General features: G+C 34.9%; 1 protein-coding gene across 2 annotated transcripts in view; it reads right to left on the reverse strand.

Moving 5' to 3' along the window:
* Positions 1-228: 228 nt before the first annotated feature.
* ITCH (itchy E3 ubiquitin protein ligase) overlaps positions 229-26,097 on the reverse strand; it is a 123,361-nt gene continuing 97,492 nt past the window's right edge. The window contains exons 16-25 of one of the 2 annotated variants that reach the window (XM_082432130.1): positions 25,254-25,325; positions 22,686-22,774; positions 20,763-20,922; positions 20,345-20,478; positions 19,906-20,046; positions 15,236-15,356; positions 14,699-14,803; positions 12,684-12,780; positions 5,768-5,840; positions 229-3,671 (exon numbers count right to left, since the gene is read on the reverse strand). In XM_082432130.1, coding sequence (XP_082288256.1) covers positions 3,572-3,671; positions 5,768-5,840; positions 12,684-12,780; positions 14,699-14,803; positions 15,236-15,356; positions 19,906-20,046; positions 20,345-20,478; positions 20,763-20,922; positions 22,686-22,774; positions 25,254-25,325 — 1,092 coding nt within the window. In that variant the 3' untranslated portion in view covers positions 229-3,571. The remainder of the gene's footprint in view (positions 3,672-5,767; positions 5,841-12,683; positions 12,781-14,698; positions 14,804-15,235; positions 15,357-19,905; positions 20,047-20,344; positions 20,479-20,762; positions 20,923-22,685; positions 22,775-25,253; positions 25,326-26,097) is intronic. The other variant, XM_082432131.1, reaches the window with a different exon arrangement.

The following is a 26,097-nucleotide window of genomic DNA, read 5'->3' on the forward strand; positions in this document are numbered from 1 at the left end:
TCTCAGAAAAGGAGATGTCTTCATCTTGGTTCTCTTCAACATAGGCACTAAATCCAGTCTCATCTGAGTCTTTCTAGTTTTTTTCCTATCTACTCCAGAGTACAAGACAGGCTGTAACCTGCTCACTTACAAAAGCAGAGGGGCAGAAATCTATATGACCTGTTCACATAGAAGGCTTCCCTGCAAGTGGGGAAAACCTTACTCAAGACTAAAAGAAAAGTGTGCAAATGAAGGACCAAAAAGTTTAATTGTAAACAGTCTTACAACTTTTAAGGAAATGCAAGTGAGGCAGCCCCCTGCAGGACCTTTATAAGAGCACTTCACTCCTTGTGGTATTTGTAAAGTTACCTGAGTGTTTGAAATTACAGTTCAAGAAAACAAAGGAACTCCAATACAGTAATATACAATCCAGTGCTGCCATTCCATTTTTGGTTAATGAAAGCATAGCATATATACAAATAATTTTGTAAATAACTCTAAAAGAAAAACAAAAAAATGAGGGGGGCTGGAGATGCCAATAATATTAAATAGAAGTAGTTAACCTAAAGGATTTTAAAAGGATGGAGTTACATCCAAAACACGGAGGGATATAAAAATAGAGAAGTCTAATTCCATGAGTCATCCCTAATAACATTTCAGATTATTAACCAGGTAAATAAAAAGTGGCAGAGTGGGTTTGACTGAAAGAGTTCATTTAGGATGAGACCTCTTTGGGCAGGTGAGTCATGTTTCACTAAAATTTCAGATGAATTGACATTGGTATGTCAATCTCTTGATGAAAAACTAGTACCTGAATTTTAAATAGAGTTATTGTAAGTCTTATGAAATTACATTCTTCTGCACTCTGATATAAGATCATAAAAGACAGAGCAGTAATTCATTATTATGAGCTGCTGGACCAGTTTTAAATCACTCTATTTCATGAAACAAGTGAGGTCCTTCCCTCCAGACCCAGGCTATGTGAAATGCTGCCTTCCCCAACCTCCCAAAAGAGCAGAAGAATAAGGCAATTGCTCATTTTACTTTGTTTTTATTTCAACATAACATGCAGTAAAAAAATTAACAGGATTTATTAGCATTTACAATGCTTACAAAGAAAAAAGGACTCTAAAAGCAATTTAGTTCAGATTTAAGAAATCGCTCTAATTAAACACTTACAATAAATCTATTTCCAAATGATCAATTTGGACCAAAATTTAAGATAGTATTTGGTAGATATTTATGTCTGCTGTCTATTTGCAGTATTTTTATATAACCTCTGATTCTTGGGATATCCAGCCCCCATTTTCCTAACACAGCAGGGAAAGACATATACATGTGGCCACTTAAATTAAAGGAAGAAATGGAGTAAGGGAGATCCCAGGCTGCAAAAATATATACAAGCATTTACCTTTTCCAGAACTAAACGTTTCTTCCATAAAAATATTAAATAGCCAAGCCCTATAGAACTAGGGCCAGGACTACTTCAAATATAACTATTCTGTATTTTAAAAATATAGGGCAGAAAGCCTTTTGGATGATATTTATACATTTTTGAACAATATTTCTAGGTCCCTAAATGAATCATCAAGCATTATGTAGAACAAAAAAAGTCTACTTTCTTACATTATCTCTTAATTTAATCTCATAAATCTATAGTAAATATTGTAGGTAACTACATTTCAATGTGAGCATTCACCTCAATAGGAAGTCTTTATAGAAGGCTTAATCTCCATAGCCATATATTACCAAAATTCAGACTTATATAACGAATGGGTAGTTGGCAGACATTCGCTCTGTAAGACAAAGCAACAGTTTTTTGCCCCCTACCAACAAAAAGGCAGAGTCACTACTTTGAAAACAACTAGGGCTTAGAGACTGTACTACATTTCCTAGAGTAAGTAGAATAAAATCAAAATAAAGACAGGATTGGGGGGAGCCCAATCTCTCCCTTTACACTAACAATTTCTAGATGAGGCAACCCTTTCACTCACGTAAGTCTGCTTTATGATGGCAGTGTTTTAGAGTACAGATACACAAGTTGAAAAGTGTTTTTGTTGTTTTTCCAAGATGTAAAAGGAAGAGTAGTTAGGGACAAAAACCCCCATTCTCTTTCCATATACAACAGGGGTTTGCTGTTCTCTGCTGATTTTTGGCTCAATGCTATTTGTTCACGCTATGGTACTGAAACCTGCCAAAGTCCCTATCTCATGAGTTATGAGGCTGTCCTCAGGGTTCGGCTATGATAGGCACTCAGCTGGCTTCAGCTTCCTCCCACTGTCCATAAAGTCAAACCTCTGACAGCAGTCATCTTGACAGAGTCTAAGCAGGCTAAGTTAAAAAAATTACCACAGAGAAGGTCAAAGTGCATTCATTAATCAGTTACTAACAGAGCAATCTAACAGTCATGGGGAAAACCTGTTAAAATTTTTAGAGGTGAACAGAATATCCAGATCAGGACAAGGGAAAGAATGGAAATAACTACTCTAACAGGTGTCAGAGAAATTATCAGTTTAAAAAGTTTTAATTCACACAGAGAATACATTTCTGTGGTTACTAGAAATGTACTGTGAATAAACGTATTACTCTCTTCTTTTTAGCCAGTACCACAGCTCTCCCTCCCTAATGAAAATGTAATTTTACAGGATGTTTCATTGACCTCTACTTGGATTAGAAAGCACTCTAGATATAACTTGAACTCCTTAGCAATAATTAAATGTAACTGAAGTTGTTGGATTACGATAAAATTATAAAGATGCAATTAATACAGGAACATATAAAAATTGTTGATGGCCTTCAAAGAATTCAGCTAAATTAATTCCAATTCTAGGTTAACTTTTATACAGACAGTGAAGGAAGCATAGTGTTAATACTGTTTGTGAAGTTTAGTATTTGCAAGGCAATTAAAACAAACTTCCAAATGAAGAGAGTTATGCAGTCATTTGCAGGCTGGGACCAACTTCTCTCTGAATTCAAATTAACAAAACTACTTTGTAGAGAGATACAAGAGTCTCATATCTCTCCTTTCTAGAGATAACATCAAAATGATGCATGGATTTCATGCTCCGGAAAGGAAAAACAACAGTCAGGCCAGGCTGAAATAAGAGGGAGAGCACAAGCCAGAAGTTTGCTCACATCCCCAGAAGCTGGGCTATTTTAAACAAATACCTCTTACCATGAGGCTTAATAGGAAGATCTTACATATTTTAGTTACCAAGGGACTTCCCTGCATATTTTCAGAATCTCTAAAAGAAAAAACCCTACTCCCAAATGAGACTTCTGATACACATATACAAAATTTTTGTTAAGGAAACAATCTAGTGGAATAAGACAAGGCAGATTTCATTGTTGTGTTAATTCCATGTTAAGTAAGGTTTTGACTAGTCATTTGCAGATCTGATTTCTGGAACATTGAAAAGAAATCCAGAATCACTGGGAGATAAATCTCAACGATAACATTAATTTACTTACACTCAAGGTAACTCTCTAAACAGTCACAGTCCAATTTTACAAGATGTGCAAGAGGCAAAGAAGGAAAAGGACAAACATTGCAAATAAGTTCTTGTCCTTTGGCGGTGCAAGCTCTCAGAAGTCACTCTTGTCCAAATCCTTCTGTTTCTTCAATAGCAAATAATAGCTTTTCCTTCAGTTGCTCATAGCTCTTGTAGGGTGGCAGGTCCAGGCGGTTAAAACTAAAAGTAAGAATTGTTAGCTTGAGAAAAGGACATATACTAAGAATAATATGGGCAGTGTAACAATGGTTTTAAAGCCAGGCAAAATTAGGTTCAAATCCCAGCTCTGTCACTGGGCCCTTGAGCATGTGTTTTTTACTTTTCTGAGTCTCGGTTTTTTCTTTGGTAAAATGGGAATAACAATATTTATCTCTTGGGATAGAGTGAAGAATAAACAAGCATATATATAGCACAGTACTGGTGCTCAGCAGGTACTCAGTAAAATGTCACTCCTCTCAAGCTTTCCCATCCACCCTAATCTATATGTGGTCAGCAAACTTTTGCTGTAAAGGGCTAGACAGTAAATACTTCAGGCTTTGTGAGTCATAGGTCTCTTATCAAAAGGTTTTAAGTATACCCCATTAAGAATAAAAAAGTTTTCGGCTCTAACATCTAATACGTTGGTTGGACTGAATTTCTCTGTCCTATTCTTAGCTGTGAGTTTTTAAAGGCATCTTCTAATTTTGGGCCATATTAAGAACACCTTCAGAAGGTAACAGGTAGTGAATCTGCCCTAAAGCCTTGGCCTTCTGCTATATTTTAAGAAATAATGCTATCCACAAAGGGAAAATAAATTTATGGTTATAGAAATGAACAAATGGAAACATGGAACTTGAAAAAGTAATGAGGCTGGTTTTCATGTGTGACTGAGATAAGCTATTCACAATAATGTAATGGCACAATCTGTTCCAAGCTTAAAAAAAGGGAGAAAAGACCAAATCAAAATATATGTGTACAAGATGAATGTAAAAAAATCAATTGTATTTCAATATACTAGCAATGAATAATCTGAAATGAAATTAAGAGAACAATTCCATTTATAATAGCTTCAAAAAGAATAAAATACTTAGGAATAAATTTATCAGAAGAAATGCAGGGCTTGTGTAATGAAAACCACAAAACATTGTTGAAATAAGTTAAACACCTAAACAAATGGAAAGACACCTGATATTCATGGATCAGAAGACTTAGTACTGTTAAGATGACCTTACTCCCCCAAACTGATCAAAGCAATTCATATCAAAATCCCAGCTGACCTCTTTGCAGAAATGGACAAGCTGATCTTATAATTCATATGGAAATCCAAAGAACCCAGAAGAGCAGAAACAATCTTGAAAAAGTTGGAGAATGCATACTTAATTTCAAAACTCACTGAAAAGCTACAGTAATCAAGACAATGTTACTGCCATTAAGGACAGACATATATAGATCAATGGAATAGAATTGAGAATCCAGAAATAAACCCATGTATTTACGGTCAATTGATTTTCAACAAACATGCCAAGCTGTTATTCTTAAAAAGCCACATGTATGAAAATACAAAGGAGCAAACAATAAAATAAATAAAAAGGGTAGATAGGGAAAATAAACAAATATCCTGCAAGGTATATATATGACTACTGAAATGTCCCACAAAATAAAGTTCAACTATTGTTGACATTAGGTTGAATTCCAATATACTGTATTTGAGTCAAGATTAGGGTTTGTTTTTAGTTTTGTACATTTTTGGAAATGTGGTTAAACTACGTTTATAATGAGAAAATAGTATTTCTGTCACCATGTTAGAGTAGCTCTCCCTACAGCTATCTAGACTTGATTTCTTCCTCTGCCTACAGAGAAAAGTTAAGTTTTCTAAATGTCACATTTCAAAAAAAAAAAATTTGGGGTGGGGGGAGGGATTGACTGTTAATGGCAACAGGGTTTGTTTTGGAATGAAGGAAATACTCTAAAACTAGATTATAGTGATGGTTACTTTTCTGAAAATCTACTAAATATCACTGAATTAAAATGGGTAAGTTTTTTGTTACATAAATTATGTCTCACTAAAGCTATTAAAAATAATTCAATACCATGGGGAAAGTATTTCATTTCTAATTTCTAACAAGTTTTAGTATATACAGGATAAATGCGAAAAAACTATTTTCTACGCTCTTTCTTTTTTGTCTTTTTAATTTTTCTTTTATTTTGAAGTATAGTTGATTAACAATGTTGTGTTTGAGGTCTACAGCAAAGTGATTCAGTTATACATATAACTGAATCTTTCTGATTTTACTTACCAGGTATGACTTCTAGGCAACCAATTTTCTTTCCCAACTTTTTCAATGCAGAATTTCTGTGGCCCATTGCTCCCTAAAAGTGAAATCATCAACAGTTTGATAGTGCACTGGTTCTCAAATTGTTATCCCCAATCCAGCTGCATCAGCATCACCAGAGAACTTGTTAAGAATCACAAATACACAGGCCCTAACCCAAGCCTACTGAATTGAATCAAAAACTGTGGGGGTGAGGCTCAGCAACAGTGTTTTAACAAGCTTCCAGGCGATTCTGATTGAGAGCTAGAGTTTGAGAACCACATTGTTAATGTATACCCAAGAGGAGAAAATGCACTTTTATCTAGTATTGCTTAGCCAGAATAACAGAATGCTATAATTAATAATACCTCACATAAGAGCAGAACACATAAAAAGCTTAATTTTAGTTTTAAACACAATAGGGAAACTACAGCTCACTGTCTTACAAAACTTGATTTAAATAGAAAATTGTTAAAACTTTAGAAAATGTAAACAACCTAGTGAATTCAGTATTAACAATGCTTGTGCTTATAGGTCCTATAGGGCAGACCCTTACACACCTAACACCCCATTCTTGCCTCTCATTTACCTTGTGTTGGAGTCAGCTGTTAATGGTTATCTTTAAGCACTGATTTTCTAAAAAGGTCACTACTGCTCCCTAAGAAGCATTTACTGGTGGTCATAAGGACTGGTAGTACTACTGGACTTTTAAATAAGAAGGGGCCAGGCACACTTATTGTTCCGCCATATGTAAGACAGTCATACCCAAAGAACTTTCTCATGTTCCACCTGACTAAACCCAGTACAAATATAAAGTGGTAGTACTTTTGTATCTAATCACATTGAAGTGTTTTCACAAGTAGTTATGCGAAAAGCCCAGTAATATAGGATATGGTCATTATGAAAAAGGATAGTTAAAATTATTAAATAATTAAGCTTGAAATTATTAAATGGTTTATGTACTGGCACATTCTCTCAATATATTACAGCATTTCTAACCACACAGATGGAAAGTTTCGTTTAATAGTGCTAATTAGTATGTAATAGTAGAGTCTGGATTGCTTTTAATAGACTTAGAATCAAATATTAACATAGCAGAGAGGGACTTCCCTGGTGGCGCAGTGGTTAAGAATCCACCTGCCAATGCAGGGGAGATGGATTCGAGCCCTGCCCCGGGAAGATATCACATGCCGTGGAGCAACTAAGCCCTGCGCTACAACTACTGAGCCTGGGTTCTAGAGGCCGCAAACCACAACTACTTAGCCCACGTGCCACAACTACTGAAGCCCATGTGCTCTAGGGCCCGTGCTCCACAACAAGAGAAGCCACTGCAATGAGAAGCCCGCGCACCTCAACGAAGAGTAGCCCCCGCTCACCGCAACTACAGAAAGCCCGCACACAGCAAGGAAGACCCAATGCAGACAAAAATAAAAATTTAAAAAATAAAATAAAATAAAATAGCAGAGAAATATGAAATTAAGGATTTTAGTGAATTTCATTGATAAAGGCTATTTTACAAATATGTCATATTATCAAATACTATTACCCTGGATGCTTTCTAAAATTTTATGGAATTGTAAGACATCATGTTGTAAACATTATATACTCAAGTTAATTTCAGGTTGCCTGTTGTTTTCAATCTTACTCTGACACTGTCCCTAAACGAAACAACCTCCAGATAGACTCTTGCACCACTTTTCCTATTTTTCAGCCTATTTCAACTTTAAAAAGGTCTCTGAGGCCTTTGTACATATCAGAGCCTTGGCCTATACTGGAATTTCGTGATTAGACACTACACTTTAAAATAAGATCTACCTCATTTTTCTCTACTTTGATCAGCTATAATTTATTCTGGCAAGTATATTATCCTTAATTCACTTAGGTTATTTCCCTCTTTTTCTTATATTTATTTAAGTCTATTTATTATTTCTTACCTTTTCTATCTGTTCTTTCATATTCCAGTGATTCTTATACAGAAGGGCTTCTGACCTTCTCTTAAGCCCAAATCTTTTCTTCTAAATAGGAACAACATTTTGTGTCTTCTAACAGAGTTTTTCCCAAATGTACATGTATTGAAACAAATATTATTTCTTTATAAATCATTTTTAAAAATTTTCTTCTTTGTATTACAGTTAGTGTCATGTATCTGTATTTTTTGGAGATTGTAGATACATTATTTCACATCTACCAACTTCATTCCGTGAGGGTATTATAAATATGTTAAAAAAATGGGATATTAGATCTGATAAGGTCAAGAACCACCAGATTAAATTGTTATATACATCACTCTTACAACTTTCTTTTCCTACACTGGGTGGAAGGAAGGTTAAACCAATGTCCTCTAAAATTCGATGAACCACAATCTCACTATCTCTGTCTTCCACAGGTATCCTTTTGTGTTGCTTTAGACTGCTCCATCCAACCCCAAATATTATCCTCAAGAGAAGACCTGGTTCTTGTTTTTTTAATAATCAGATTTCCAGTTTATACTGAGAAGCTTGTACCAGTTTTTTCTTCATTTTGGTCACTATTCCTTACCTCTCCAACCGCCAACATGGTTTCTCTTTTTCAAACTACAGAGCATTCTCAAAGGACTTACAAATTATCCTTTTTGAGACTTCTTTCTCTGTAGCACTAGATAAAAACTTCCCTTCTATATTGCTTCGGAGAAACTAAAATATTTATTCTCTGGCCTCTCCTTTAAGTCTGTTCTCTAGGCTAGTCATGTCTCACCCCTAAATGTTTCTAAGCATCGGCTCTCTACTCTTCTCTGTATTCTATTTCTGCATAAGCCCATCCATTCTCACAGCTTCAAATGTCACTGCTTCACTGCTCTTATGAGTCTACTTTCTCCCTCTACTCTTACCTCTAAACTCGTGCTTTAACAACACCTGTAAAACTGTCCCCTAACTGAGATTTTCTACTTGGTTGTCTGATAGTCACCTTAAACTCAGCAGATTCTTTTTTTTTAAGATTTTTAGAAATTTCATGTAATGTCTGAAACATTTATATTAACATATTTCCATACAAATAACCCAATGAAAGTTTAGTATTAGTTGTTTTGTTTGTTTGTTTGTTTTATACTGCAGGTTCTTATTAGTCATCAATTTTATACACATCAGTGTATACATGTCAATCCCAATCGCCCAATTCAGCACACCACCATCCCCATCCCACCGCAGTTTCCCCCCCTTGGTGTCCATATGTCCATTCTCTACATCTGTATCTCAACTTCTGCCCTGCAAACTGGCTCATCTGTACCATTGTTCTAGGTTCCACATACATGCGTTAATATACGATATTTGTTTTTCTCTTTCTGACTTACTTCACTCTGTATGACAGTCTCTAGATCCATCCACATCTCAACAAATGACTCAATTTCGTTCCTTTTTCTGGCTGAGTAATATTCCATTGTATATATGTACCACAACTTCTTTATCCATTCGCCTGTTGATGGGCATTTAGGTTGCTTCCATGACCTGGCTATGGTAAATAGTGCTACAATGAACATTCGGGTGCATGTGTCTTTTTGAATTACGGTTTTCTCTGGGTATGTGCCCAGTAGTGGGATTGCTGGGTGATATGGTAATTCTATTTTTAGTTTTTTAAGGAACCTCCATACTGTTCTCCATAGTGGCTGTATCAATTTACATTCCCACCAATAGTGCAAGAGGGTTCCCTTTTCTCCACACCCTCTCCAGCATTTGTTGTTTGTAGATATTCTGATGATGCCCATTCTAACTGGTGTGAGGTGATACCTCATTGTAGTTTTGATTTGCATTTCTCTAATAATTAGTGATGTTGAGCATCTTTTCATGTGCTTTGTGGCCGTCTGTATGTCTTCCTTGGAGAAATGTCTGTTTAGGTCTTCTGCCCATTTTTGGATTGGGGTGTTTGTTTCTTTAATATTGAGCTGAATGAGCTGTTTATATATTTTGGAGATTAATCCTTTGTCCGTTGATTCGTTTGCAAATATTTTCTCCCATTCTGAGGGTTGTCTTTTCGTCTTGTTTATGGTTTCCTTTGCTGTGCAAAAGCTTTGAAGTTTCATTAGGTCCCATTTGTTTATTTTTGGTTTTATTTCCATTACTCTAGGAGGTGGATCAAAAAAGATCTTGCTGTGATTTATGTCAAAGAGTGTTCTTCCTATGTTTTCCTCTAAGAGTTTTATAGTGTCCAGTCTTACATTTAGGTCTCGAATCCATTTTGAGTTTATTTTTGTGTATGGTGTTAGGGAGTATTCTAATTTCATTCTTTTACATGTAGCTGTCCAGTTTTCCCAGCACTACTTATTGAAGAGACTGTCTTTTCTCCATTGTATATCTTTGCCTCCTTTGTCATAGATTAGTTGACCATAGGTGTGTGGGTTTATCTCTGGGCTTTCTATCTTGTTCCATTGATCTATGTTTCTGTTTTTGTGCCAGTACCATATTGTCTTGATTACTGTAGCTTTGTAGTATAGTCTGAAGTCAGGGAGTCTGATTCCTCCAGCTCCGTTTTTTTCCCTCAAGACTGCTTTGGCTATTCGGGGTCTTTTGTGTCTCCATACAAATTTTAAGATGATTTGTTCTAGCTCCGTAAAAAATGCCATTGGTAATTTGATAGGGATTGCATTGACTCTGTAGATTGCTTTGGGTAGTATAGTCATTTTCACAATGTTGATTCTTCCAATCCAAGAACATGGATCTCTCCATCTCTTGGTATCATCTTTAATTTCTTTCATCAGTGTCTTATAGTTTTCTGCATACAGGTCTTTTGTCTCCCTAGGTAGGTTTACTCCTAGGTATTTTATTCTTTTTGTTGCAATGGTAAATGGGAGTGTTTCCATGATTTCTCTTTCAGATTTTTCATCATTAGTGTATAGGAATGCAAGAGGTTTCTGTGCATTAATTTTGTATCCTGCAACTTTACCATATCCATTAATTAGCTCTAGCAGTTTTCTGGTGGCAGTTTTAGGATTCTCTATGTATAGTATCATGTCATCTGCAAACAGTGACAGTGTTACTTCTTCTTTCCCAATTTGTATTCCTTTTCTTTTTCTTCTCTGATTGCTGTGGCTAGGACTTCCAGAACTATGTTGAATAATAGTGGTGAGAGTGGACATCCTTGTCTCGTTCCTGATCTTAGAGGAAATGCTTTCAGTTTTTCACCATTGAGAATGATGTTTGCTGTGGGTTTGTCATATATGGCCTTTATTATGTTGAGGTAGGTTCCCTCAACGCCCACTTTCTGGAGAGTTTTTATCATAAATGGGTGTTGAATTTTGTCAAAAGCTTTTTCTGCATCTATTGAGATGATCATATAGTTTCTATTCTTCAATTTGTTAATATGGTGTATCACATTGGTTGATTTGCGTATACTGAAGAATCCTTGCATCCCTGGGATAAATCCCACTTGATCGTGGTGTATGATCCTTTTAATGTGTTGTTGGATTCTGTTTGCTAGTATTTTGTTGAGGAGTTTTGCATCTATATTCATCAGTGATATTGGTCTGTAATTTTCTTTTTTTGTAGTGTCTTTGTCTGGTTTTGGTATCAGGGTGATGGTGGCCTCATAGAAAGAGTTTGGGAGTGTTCCTTCCTCTGCAATTTTTTGTCAGCAGATTCTTTACATTTCACAACTTCTCCATGTTTCATAACATGGTAAACATTCTTCCTTTATATTTCATTTTCTAATTAAGTCCTATTTCTACCTTTGGAACTTCTCTAGCATTTCTCTCTTCTTTTCCATCCCTATTTTATCTCCTAAGATCAGGTTCTTATCACTGCTCTAATCATTCTTCCTATTTCCAGGCTCTTCCATCTGCATGCCTATACCTTACTATCAAATCTTCCTGAAAGGCAGCTTCAGCAAGTTCACCTGTCTTCAAAAAGTTCCCACAGCTTCCAAAACCCTAAGTAATGTCCAAATTCTTTTGGTCTGGCTTTTAAAGTCTTTTGAACTGGTTCCACACACTGTATCCAGAATTGCCTATTTAATTCTTTAATTCTGAATCTCTCTTCTCCAGCTGAAAAAGACTTAGGGATCACAACTTCTATCCTCTTATGGTACTTGCATAGTGTTGGTGTTAAAGAAAGACTTGAATTTACTTATTTAGTCACAAAATAAATATTCTTAAGGTCATTCATTTCAAAATAACATACAATTTAATCAGTGACTATTATGTGACAGGCACTGTACTAGGCACTAGAAATAAAAAGATGAAGATATGGATCTATATCTCAAAGAGCTCCAGGTATAACAGGGAAGAGTGGTAAACAAGTCATTAAAATATAATACAAACAATAGTAGTGTCTCTCATAGGAGACACTGAAATGTTTGCCTTATGACTGAATGAAGAAACAGATCTACATATAGAAGACCATTATCCTACTGAGTTAAAACATGGGATCTAGCCTAAGAGTTAAAAACTTCTAGAGATAAGGATTACAAAATGATTTAAAAGTTGACACAGGGCTTCCCTGGTGGCGCAGTGGTTGAGAATCTGCCTGCCAATGCAGGGGACATGGGTTCGAGTCCTAGTCTGGGAATATCCCACAAGCCACGGAGCAACTAGGCCTGTGAGCCACAGTTACTGAGCCTGCGCGTCTGGAGCCTGGCTCTGCAACAAGAGAGGCCGTGATAATGAGAGGCCAGCGCACCGCGATGAAGAGTGGCCCCCGCTTGCCGCAACTAGAGAAAGGCCTCGCACAGAAACGAAGACCCAACACAGCCATAAATAAATAAATAAATAAATAAATAAATAAATAATTAAAAAAAAAAGTTGACACAAATCCAGGTTAACTGTGTCTAATTAAGAAAATATACTTGTCTTTGTTATTTGATACACTGTATACACATTAATACAACAGCAGTGTGATAAACAATTTTCTGTATAGGAAAAGTGATCCTGTAGACATACCCATGAGGTCAGCAAATCCTCCAACTGGCAATCGGCAGGTTCCAGTTACAAACTGCAAAAGTCTCATTCTCTTCTCATTATCGATTTCTTTAACAAACTGTTAAAAGCACATTTAAAGAGATACATAGGTCATATGTGACGGTCAGAATACTAAACAAGAAAGAAAAAAATCATTTCAAATCTTAACCAAACTCCCAGTGTTAGATGCACTGGAAAATGACTGAACCCACCACTGTGGATGGTAGAGCTTCTCCATGTTTGTCAAAAGCCCTACCAACCTTCCCCTATACCAATCCTAGTACCACATCCTTATAGGGAAACAGAAAAAGAAGAGTGCCCTGGGCCCAAGAGCTCCTTACACATGCAGTCTCAAGATCAGCTCTTCTAGGGCACCCCTCCTTTTCCCTCTATGTCTGCCTGTCCTATAGAAATTCATGTCGTTACAAAGGACACAGAGGTTGAGTCAGAACAGACTTTTTGGTTTTATGAACAAATGAAATCAAGCTCACAAATTCTGACCAAGATATATCCCAGTAATGTTCTTCTCTCAATGTTCTTTATGTTTTGGTGTAGCTATGTGTTGCCAGAATTATGTGGCTTTTAACTCCTACAATTCTAACTCAAAACATTAAGTGTCTAGAGAATGCTTTCTAGCCCGTAGCACAAGAATTTTGTCTCAGCCAAATGTTTTTTTTGTAGAGAATTTTTATCCTACTGTACTAATTGTATTTGTTACAGAAGCCCAGTCATCTCAGCTTCTTATGAATTTCTTTACATAAATTTCTTTACATAATTAGCAGGCATTAAAAATTTTTTTTTTACTGTGGTTAAATATACATTAACATAAAAATTTACCATTTTAAGTGTACAGTTCAATGCCATTAAGTACATTCACACTGTTGTGTAACCATCACCACTATTTACAGAACTTTTTTATTATATCAAACAAAAACTCATTTCATTAAACTTATCTCCTTGCTTCTGCCTCCCTTCTCCCCAGTCCCTGGTAACCTTTATTCTACTTTCTGTCTCTATAAATTTGCTTATTCTAGATACCTCATATAAGTGGACTCATACAATATTTGTCCTTTTGTGCCTGGCTAATTTCACTTAGCATAATATCCTTAAGGTTCACCCATGTTGTAGCCTATGTCAGAATTCCCTTTCTTCTTAAGGTTGGACAATATTCCACTGTATATATATATACCACATTTGGTTTATCCAATCATCTCTTGATAGACATTTTAGGTTGCTTCCACCTTTTGGCTAATGTGAATAATGCTGATATGAACATAGTTATACAAGTATCTGTTTGAGTCCCTGCTTTCAATTCTTTTGGTTATACCTAGGAGTAGAATTGCTAGACCATATTAATTCTATGTTTAACGTTTTGAGGAACCACCAACTGTTTTCCACAGTGGTGTACCATTTTATATCGCCAGCAGCAATGCAGGAGTTCCAATTTCTCCACATCCGTACCAAGGATGATTATTTCTTTTTTTTTTTTTTTTTTAATAATAGCCACCTTTTAATGGGTATATATATGTCTCACTGTGGTTTTAATTTGCACTTCCCTAATGATTAGTGATGCTGAGCAACTTTTCATGGTGCTTATAGCAGAAATTTTGTGAAGAGACACCATTATGATTCCAAACCAAGGCTCTCGCTTAAGTTACACCTTCTAAACATTAAATAATTCTCAATGAGATATGAATGATGAAAACCATACTTCAGACAGTTCTATAAAATTCCAAAAGCATTTAGATCAAATGCAGGGGAATATTATTATCTGGAGTTGTCTTATACTCTGGGCAAAGGTGTGAGGTGTGTGTTGCTTACTTGGCAATAATCAAAGAATGCTGTTATAATCGGTATTCATTTATTGTAATGCATAGAATGGAATGAGGAGCCTTAACATACTGCTACATTTTTTTCTGTGACTCATTTCCATATGTGGTAAGCAATTTCTACAAAAATTATGGTATGTCTTCCAAAAGAAAGAAACTGAGACAAACCTGCCAAAACCACATGATTTGTTTGCTTGTCCTAGTGTAATGACGGTAGATGGCATGTCTTTGCCAGTCATTCAAATCAATCTCTTGCATTCCACATAAAAGAACCTTTAGGGATGAAAAAGACAAATGGTTTCTTTAGGTAACTGTACAACCTATATAAAAATGCTAGACATAGTTAAGACTAGTATTAAACAACTTTCAAAAATTTAATCAGGAGGCTTTGGCTTGTAAACTGTGTATCAAGAATTTTATCTATATTTTTTGTAAAAGCTGAGTTTCCATGATTGGTGTCATATATACACATATTCAGGTATATAAGTCACTCACTGGACAGAGGGTCTAATACTTTTCTTTTTTGGTAACACTTTATATATTTGGATAAATTATGGACTTCTTTTAACCACTGGGGATGCTTCAGAAACATACTGCCAGAATAAAAAATACTATTGCCATTGGAAAGATGATAAAGTGAGTTGAAAACAGACACCTGAAGGCATTATTTACCAGCATACTGCAGAGGAAAGAACAACTCATTACCTCTAATTCCTTTGCATCAAAGTACTGCAAATACTGCTGGGGAAGAATTTCATTAAAGCCCTCAAAGAAGGCTTGTGTCTGTTCTTCAACACCGCGAGACAACCTCCATTCAGCTACCATTCTGGTAAATAAATATAAAAAAAACTATGAGGAAGTTCAGATTTTACCTTTAAATTCTGAGTATAAAAATAATTTTTTAAAACTTTATGAAAAGTGTCAAATATATATCTAAGTAAAATAAATGAACCCTATGTACAGATATCTCAGCTTCAATACAATACCAATCTTATTCCATTATGCCCCTATCCATACCCTAGATAGCATATAATTTCATTTTAAACAAACATCTCAGTATATATTTCTATAAGATGAGGCCTCTTTTTATTTTAATTTGCATAATTTATTATGCAAAATCTCTGTAACTCAAGGTTAGTTCATCATTAATTAAGGTCTTAACCTAAAATATGCTCAATGCTATGCTCAATGCTGGGGGAGATTCAGGAGTATAAGCTATTCCTTTCTTGAAGCAGCTTAAAGTTTGTTTTTTTTTTTTTTTACATCTTTATTGGAGTATAATTGCTTTACAATGTTGGGTTAGTTTCTGCTGTACAACTAAGTGAATCAGCTATATGTATACATATATCCCCATATTCCCTACCTTTTGAGCCTCCCTCCCACCCTCCCTATCCCACCCCTCTAGGTGGTCACAAAGCACTGCTGATCTCCCTGTGCTATGCAGCAGCTTCCCACTAGCCATCCATTTTACACTGGTAGTGTATATATGTCAGTGCTACTCTCTCACTTCGTCCCAGCTTCCCCTTCCCCCACTGTGTCCTCAAGTCCATTCTCTACGTCTGCGTCTTTATTTTTTTATTTATGTTTTTTAAAAACATAACTACAATTCTATCATCACACCAAAAAAGTGAACAATAATTCCTTTACATCAAATATTCAGTGCTCAACTTCTACTGACTGACTCAAATTTTTGGACATATTGATTGAATCAGATTAAATTTTCTTCTAATCTTCATCTACATAGATACATATTAACAGAGTTAAAATCACATCAAATACAAACTTTGTTTTATTACAGAATATTTATTTTAACAATTTTAACAAGCAAACACGTATTTTAGGCATTTGATTACTTCTTAACAGTTTCAGACAACCAAAGTCCTAAAGTTTATTAAAACTCTGAAATTTTGGAAAATGGCAGTGTAGTTTGTATTGGACTAATCTTCCAGGTGATTATAATTATAAACACTGGGCAAATTACAGAAAACAAATGTCTGAAGGTGTCAGAGAGAAACCAAAGGCAGGCAGAAACTGGTGGGGACAAGATTCTTGAAGGAAGCTGGCACACTGGAGCAGAGCCGCGTTTACTAGGCTTTTCCTTTGAGGGCACTTCCCAGTTTACAAAGAGCACAGGGAAATGAAACTCAAACTAAAAGCAACAGTATTATTGGGCTGAGGAGACATGAGGTTGGGAGCGTAAAGCTGCCAAAGCAGCTACAGAAAAATCCCTGGAAGAAAAAAGACAAAGAAAAGGAGCTCCCAAATCTGCACAGAAACACACTTCAACTCCTTAGCTCACTCCTAAATACACATGTCTAGGATGATGAAACTCCAAGGAACCCTGTGCAATGAACAACTGGAAAGCCGAAGACCCAACCAGAAATTTCAGCAGCCACCTAGGGCTGTAGAGATAGAATTTAAGCTTAATTCTCACAAATTAATGGTAAAACACCTTGGCCTTTCCATTGTAAGGACTATGAACCATGTTCTAGGAATAAACATTATGTTTTAGGATTAAAAGCAAGATGGAAATAGACTAGCTCTAGCAAGCTTCCAAACAATCAATGTGATCTGTCCTTAATTTAACTGTCTGTCTAAACAAAACTCAATACTTTTCAAAAGGGAAAAAAAAAAAGAACTCAGAGTCTCTACTGTATGTCATCCACAATAAAAAATGACTACATAGGCAAAGAAGCAGGAAAATGTGACCCATAAGAGAAAAAAGTCCATAGAATAAGGCCAACTGATAGCCCAATGCTGAAGTTAGTAAATACTTTCTAAAAGCTATTAAAAATGTATTAAATAATTTACAGGACAAGATGGACAAAATATATGGAGATGAAGATTCTCAACACAGAAACTCTTGAAAGAAGCAAATGGAAATTAAAGAATATCTGAATATCTGAAATGAAAATTTAATTGGATGAACTTAAAAGCAGTGAATTCAAACGAAGATCAATCAAAATGGCCTAAATTGAAGCACAGAGAAAATGAAAAAAATATAAACAGCATCTGGGATGATATCAAAGGTTAAATATACATGTATCTGAAGTCTCTGAAGTATGAAAGAGGGAACGAAGCAAAAGGAACATCTACAGAGAAAAAGCACAAAAATTTTCCACAACTGCTGAAATGGCATCAATCAGGAGAACATAAAAGCGCGTATATATGAGGCAAAATGCTAAAAAACCTTTAGAAAATCTTTTAAAAGCCACAGAAAAAAACATACATTTCATCCAGAAAACAAGAGAAACAGTGGCTCACATCATCAAAAATAGAAGACAATAACGGAATGACATTATTGAAAGAAAGTGCTAAAAAAAAAGAGAAAAAAAAACTATAAACCTAGAATTCTAAATCTAGTGAACATATCCTTCAAAACTGAAGATGACATACAGATGTTTTTGGATAAAAGCTGAGAGAATTTATTGCCAGCAGGCACACACTAACAGAAATGGTGAAGGAAGTTTTTAAGGCTGAAGGGAAATGATCCCAGATGGAAAAAATGGATCTGCAGAAGGAAATGAAGAGAACCAGAAATAGCAATGTGAGTAAATATAAAAGACTATTATTCCCTAATTTCTTTTAAAATCTATTGATTGCTTAAAGCAAGAATATAGTATTATGGGGTTATAAACATAAGAAATAAAATAATAACAATAGCACAAATGGCTGAAATGAGATAAACAGAATTATACTATTATGAGCCTCTTATAATGTACAAGTAGTATATTAATTATAAATTATGATGTTACATATAATATTAATGTATTAGTATAATATTAATTAAAGGTGATAAGTTAAGGATGCATATATTCATTAGAGCAGTCACTAAAAATTAAAGAGGTATAGCTAAGAAAAAACCAAAGATATATAAAAAGAAAACTAGAAATTATTAATACAAAAGAGGGCAGGAAAGGAGGAACAAAAGAAATTGGGAAATAGAAGAAACAAATAGCAAGGTGGCAGGCTTAAGTCCAATCATATCAGTAATAACATTAAATTTAAATGTACCAATTGCAACTAAAAGTAATGATTATCAGAATGGATAAAAGTAGCAAGACCTAAGAATATGCTGCTTTTAGGAAACATACTTTAAACAGAAAGACAAAGGATTGAAAATAAAGGATGGAGGAAGAAATACCATGCAAATATTAATCACAAGAAATGTGGAGAGGATATGTTAATATTTAAAAAGTAGAAAAGCAGGCAAGAGATCCAGAAACTGGAACTCAAGAATCAGTAGCTATGTGAAATCTCACCCCTATCTGACTGAACTGGTGTTGAGAATATGTCAGTGAACTAATAACTATTGAGACTAAAAGTATGAACTAATGCAAAGCATAAGAGACTACACTAAGAAAACCATCTTTTTACTTAAAAATTTTACCTGCTCTTCAAATATTCCCCACAAAAATATCTGCATATAAATTTGAGATTCTTTTCAATGCCATGATGTTACATGGCATAGTAGTTACAGAATTGGTATTTAAAAAAGTGATCCAGCACTGCTTCTAGCCTTAACACTCACACTTCTGGAGAAAAACTGAAAGTTCTATATGACCAAAATTCTTTTCTATTACTTTACAAATTTTCATATTTCTGGTTAAATTGAAATATATCAGAAAGTGGGGATTAAACTCATTAGCATCCACTAGACTAATTCTTTGTAAGGTTTACAGTTTGAATTAACCTGCAGGATAGTCCCTCTACCTTGCTGCCTCCACAACAATCTGTCCTCTCTCTCATGGGCTTTGCTGCCAGACTCGTTAAAAAGAAATTTAGACTGTCTACTGAATTTAGTCCTTAATTTCTTGTAATCTGGCCTCTATATCTACCATTGGGCTACAGTTCTAACTGTTCTCTTAAGGGTTATCATAACTTATTAGCCACAACATCTTCTAAAGATTCTTCATTTTCCTTGGCTTCTGAAATGCAGGACATGGCAAATGGGCTATCAATTCTGAGCTGCCTGACAGCATCACACACCATGGCAACTCTTCTCTATTTACGATTTGTGACTTGTGCTCTCCAGCCTCTGTATCTCTGCATATAACTTTTGCTCTTATTTCTACATAACTGAATCCTTCCCAACCATCAAGGCTCAAATTAAATACCATCAGATTCTTGCTCCATGATTATAGCTAGATGAAAGGATGTCTCCCATAGCACTTTTCTTGTTCCTCTCTCAATGTACTTACAAGGTAGGACGTGGTGTATTGCATCCTTAACAATACATGAGCAGTTCTCATAATTAGTATAAAGGCAAATATTTTTTGAAATACTGTCCACTAGTACTACTAAGCAATTATCAACGTGCTATACAGTCCAACAGAAAGGCTAAAAACTATGTCAAAAGGAGCATTCTCTCTTACCTGATATATTCCTCTTTATTTTCTTCTGTTACAAGAATATTGCCACCATTGGGTTTCAAATCATGACTCTTGATTTCACCTAAAATTTCTTTATCGACGGAAAAATACATTTCCAAACCACATTCCTCAATATTGTTTTCTCTGCCCAAATGAAAGTAACACTGTTACACTAATTCAGTCATGTAAGAGTTTTTTTTTTAACCAAAGGACTATGTTCTTAAATAACTATTGTTAAACTGTAACATCGGAATTAACAACAAAACTGGAACATTATGCTCTAAAATCACATTTTTGCCTAAGATATTTCTATAAAATTTATCATATTGAATAATGAGACAGGTTTAATGTAAACCATTTAAATTCAGTAAACCAATTACATGCTTACAGTCTGAATACGTTACCAACACAACAATGATAAATTAAAAGGAAACAAACTTACTTAACCCAGATGAGAGAATTGTAAAATTCTGGATCAATAGATTCTAAATCCTTGAGTCCAACTGGTTTGTTCAAGATACGCTTATAGAATGGCAAAGAAAAACCTGTGTCTATGAATTTCCCATGGAACAGAGCCTATGCAAGAAGAAAACAATACCATTTAAGATAATTTTATATCTTATATCTCATTGTATTTCAGAATGTTTTTGTTTTTTGAATGAAGAACTCATCTAACAAACAAAACAAACTCCCCTGTCATATGATCTATTATGGAATATTTCTGGGAAAAGGGCAGATATAACAAGCCCAATCTTAGACATGTCTTAATGATGAGAAAATTTCAAATGAGAAAGTTAAAGAAACAATGCTTTAGTACTGCTGAATTAGCAAAGTAAACACAGTTCTCCACTTGTACTTACCATAGCAATAAACCTGCCAATAAAACGAAAATATTTCAGGTGATCTGGATTGATGTAAGAAGCGGGGTTTATCTGCAAGCAGTAATTATCCTTCCCTGCATATTCAAACAGGCAATACATTGGGTTCAACACCTCATGTGACAAAAGAAAGAACCACTCTCTGAAATCAAAAGAAAATTTAGAATGAAAAATCTTGTAAGTAACCATACCAATAAATCAAAGAGCAGTGCTATAAAGTTCTCAGGAATCTATACTCCTCAGATGGCGATATTTCTCTAGTCTCTTATTGATTTTCACTGCTTCTGTACAAACTGACATCTATTGTACAGAGATATTTACACACTGCGTATTTCAAAGAATCTAAGACATCATTGACTTTAAAGACAACATTATTTGATGAACCACTAAAAAATTTTTTCCAATTGTAATACACATCTCAGTTTCAGAGATGTTAAAATATGAAAAATTCAGTCTTAGAATCAGTGAAATACTATACATAGGCAAGTTTAAAATTCACTGTTGACCCATGTGGTTAGAACAGCTGAAACAAGTCTAACATTATTCCATCCATTACAAAGCCCCTCAGTGATGCTCATTAAGTTCCACTGCTCTCTAAATCTTAGATAAATACGAAAAACCTTCCAATTCACAGAGGCAATAAAGTACTTAATTCAAGCTACTCATTCATTAGGAAAATACTAAGAGGCTCTAATTCAAATGCTGTGAAAATACCAACCAACACTAATGTAAGATTATAGTTATTAACTATGTAACATGGGTGAAGGTCTGGCAGAACAGTAGGCAGAGTGAATCTGGGGCAATATATGTGGTATCAGCTCGTGCCTGAGTTTCCTTTCTTGTTGGTTTATGGCCTCTGGTAGTAATCCTGCTTATACTTTAATACTGCTAGTTAATTTTCTAGTTAAGAATGAATGATTGCCCTCCTGAATTATCTTTACCTAATACAAAATTAAATGTTTCTATTCATATTTGTTATTTACCTGTGATTACTTCATACATTTGAAATGTGAGCTTTTGAAACAAAACCTAAGTAAAAATCCCTCAAATGTAGCCACCAGTTAGTGACCCCACAAAGACTCAGGGTCTGAACTAGGATATTAATAAACAGTATTTCTACTCTTCACAATAATCCCAGAGAAGTAGATATGATTATTCTTATTTTACAGATGAAGATATTTGCCCCAAGTTATACTATTGAGTGCAGAAAAAGGATTCAAATCCAGTCTTGACTACGAAGTCCTTGGCTTTCCACACTGCCACCACTATGCAAATTTTTAACCTGGTATGATATACTGTTATGGAATAAGCAAAGCAATTTCCTGCTTGAGTCTATGAGTCTATCTTCTAGGGGTTTGATTAGAAGCTCCAATATTAAGAAAGGAGAATTTATAATTTCAACTCCTATTTTATACAGCTTTCTATATTTTCAAAACATATATTAATCACAGTTTGGAACTGACTGACTATTATCTCTATCAGGAATCTGTGATGGGGAAAGTGACCTGAACACTATAGGGCCTTGTATGTTCTGTGGAACAGATATGAGGTGGTGGACTGAACACTGGCTTCTGGTTTGATGATGTAAAGCTTGCATCCAGGCTCTACAACTTAGTTATGTGTCTTTGGTGAGTCTCTAAACCTCATTATTACCTGTAAAATTCTCTCTCAGAGTTATCCTGAGGATTAAAGGAGTGATGTGGGTGAAATCAACTAGCAGCACCTTAGAAAGTGCTGAATTAATGTTTCTTGAAATTTTATAATTGTAACATTAATAAAGGTACAAAAATTTGCTACATTTCATTTTCCTGAAACAGAAAATTGAGAAAATAATACTTGCAAGCAAAGTGTAATGATACCTTTGGAGGAAAGGAACTAAGTTCTGAGTATTCATATTATCACTACCTTGCTACACCTCCATAATCTAAACCTTCTTCTCCTGGAAAAATCACCCACAAACGTCTTCGCAGATCTTGGGGACTGAAGCTCATTATCTACCAAAAAAAAAAAAAAAGAAGTAAAAGAATCGGTAAAAGTAGAAACACCTTATACCACTTACTTCCAGGTTAGAAATCTCCTGCATTATAAGTAACTTAAATTCCCCATGACATAGAATGGTGTCTGTGGTTTGGTCAACACCACACATACAGAAAATACATTAAAGTTTCATAATGTTTTATAAATTATACATATCTATATTTCTGTATACTTTATACATATATAATTTTCTTTTAAATGATCCTACTACTGACAAAGTTCCTTCTCTCATTTGTTTAGAGCAGAGTAACTGTGACCATGAGCAGAGCTTAGGTCCTTTTTTGGTTTGGGGAGGTTTGGGTTTGTTTTATAGACAAAAGGTACACATAATAACTAACTGGTTAACTTGGAAATGAAAAACAGAGGCTGCAGAGAAAATATAGTTAATTTGAAAACTCATTCTCAGTGGAAACCTGGAAAAACTACTCAAATTTTGTATTCTACTACAGTGGTTAATAAGATCATCTTCATACTTGAAGGACAGTACCATTATTGAGCTACAATGAAGAGGTCATTTGGGTTCTTGCTTTTTAAAAGTATCTAATTACTTGCCCAAAATTGGGCCAGTAGAAGATTACAAACATTAATTACTCTTAGGGAAAAAAATGACAGGGCCTGGAGAGAATAAAGTCCATACAATGATTCTATTTCATGAAAGGATAAGAATGAACAATCACATTTAAATATCCAGAGAGGCTCAGTAAGTGACCTGCTTATGCTAGGGCTCTCTCAGTTCCCACACTTTCATGAATTCATATCCCACTCAAACAAGAAAATGCCAGATATAACAAAAAATTCAATGCTTATGACAAGTATTCTACAACACTATAGGCTAGAAATATAGCAACGCAAATGAGAAATGTTATAAGTTAAAATTATCCTTTCTGTTCATTTCTTATTCCTTCTGGCTACTCCTTGTCCCTGTGGCTGCTCCCCAAACCGTAGGGGTGTCCCTGATCTCGCTTGCTGTTCCCCCGGAAAAAAATACCTTTAAATAATACCTTTTAACAAATGCCTAATATGAAGGAAAAAAAGAAGTGTTTCTCCTGCAATTTCCCCCATAAGCAGTTGTGCTGTGTCAAGAAAAACACACCTACTACCCCAAACAACTTTATCCAAATGCTATGAAGAAAATCTGATGCTAATTTTGCTATACGTCACTCTTCCAAAGCAATCAAATTTTTCTCTTTTTATTTCACATTTATTGGATGGATGTAGAGTTTAGGGTGACAATTTTTAAAAACTGTTTTAGCACCATCTGGTCTGTCATTCTGCGAAAGCCTCTAGGCGTCAATAGCTAAAGGGACATTTACTCATGTTCGCATCTTTTCAGCACTGCTATCGGCAAGTTATGTTCCAAGAAACTGGCCCACCAGAGACTGACTACTCAGTGACTGCATACTGGTTACGAACATGAAAATAAGAAATAGGTAATCATGGGGTAGAGAATGGCCTTGGAGCCTTGCTTACATCAGATCAAGAGAATGACTCATAATTCTCTAAGTGGCCTTAGTCAAGCTCTGCTCCTAAAACAATATCTGCTCCTACTTAGCAGGATGCCAACTGGCATTTCCCTTCAATGTTAATAACTGAGGTTCCATTAGTAAAGAATATAATTGTTTCTGAAAGTAAGTAGACAGCTATTGTCAACTATCTCAGACAATCTCTTTTCCCTTTGCATTCGGTTTAGCACTTCTCGAAGCTGTAGCTACCAAAATTATCATAAGGGTTTGATAATGAATCACAACCACATCTGGCCATAAAACAAGGACGAACTGGATGTTTGCATATTAAGACATTTTTTTCCACTGGTCATTTTAATATATCAAAATCACTTAATACTTAGCTGTAGTTGGTTGGTAAACAAAGTTGTAAAATAAAGGTAAGTAGTAAATTAACTCAGGTTCTGAGGACAGCTAAAACATTTGTTGACTACTCCTGAAAACATTATTTTTAGATATTGTCATCAATGACCAATTACATTTTTTACTACATAAAAATTTCTTTATAGGAGTAAATATGCTTATTATAAAAATGCAAGCAATACAGAAGTATAAAAACAAAGTCTTCTCCTCTCTTCTTCTATCTGTATCCAGTATGTTCATCCAGTACTTCCAAACCTTTGTCTACCAAAAGCCTATTTTTTTACTTAAATATCTATTTCAAATCAAACACTGAGCTTAGAAATGGAAACCTGAAACTAATACTAAGTTACTCTGACATTTCAAAAGCACAGAACATACACATACACAAAACACACACACAAAGCTATCTGCATTTTCCTGAATTTTAAGTGTTAAGGTAGCTGGCAATGAGATTAGACTTAAAAAATTCAAGGACTCCATCTCAAAAAGTTCCAAAGTGTTTGAACTGCTAGCACCAAAAGGTTTTGGGCTGGAAGCCAGGGGGCAAACCATTAAGTGGATGAAACAGTACCTGCTGAAAGGAATCCTCAAACAATGTTTTTCTTGTCACTGTAATCTTTATGTGCTGTGGCATGGCCAGTTGCTGAAATATAAGAATGTCTTAAGTCAACTCTCACCATTAAAATGGCCTATCAAAAAACCAAAAGGGTAAAATTTTACTTACTTTTTTGCTTACAGTAACAAGTAGACTATGAATATGAACTTTTATTTAATAATGTTTAACCATGCATTTGTGAGTATTCATGCTAATTATAGATCATCTGATACATAAGAAACAGAAGAAAGCAAGACGTCGTATGCACAGTGATTACTTAATGAGTCAAACAAATCTTTAAATTTTCAAAAAGCTAATTCAAATTCTTTTTGCTTGCACAGGCCCAGTACAAGAGTTTGAAGTTTAAAAATATTCATCATAGTAACACTCTGACTAGTCCGTTAATTTTATTTAGACCCCATAAAGAAATCATTAATTCAGTAAACATTTATAATATATCAGAAATAATTGATCACATCTGTTAAACATACTCTGACTATAACCATATATATATATGTACTAAAGTATCTATCAAAGTGATACATATGTACGGATCTATCAAAGTCATTTATATCAAATGCTAGATATGAAAGGAGCTGGTTATAATTTACACATCAGAAATGTTTTAACTCATTTGTTTGAAGATTTCTCCAATCTGAAAATAATGAGTACTGGAATGAGTAGCAATGTTTCCTTATTCAAATGGTTTCAAATTTATTCTTCTGGACAAGAGAAGCCATAAATTATCGAAGGGATAAATCTATTTCTTTGACCTAAAAATAGGAGAAAAATTCCAATGCTTCCATTTTACCTGTTTTTC

This window comes from Balaenoptera physalus (assembly GCF_965194825.1).
Source record: "Balaenoptera physalus genome assembly, chromosome: 16".
NCBI lineage: Eukaryota > Metazoa > Chordata > Mammalia > Artiodactyla > Balaenopteridae > Balaenoptera > Balaenoptera physalus.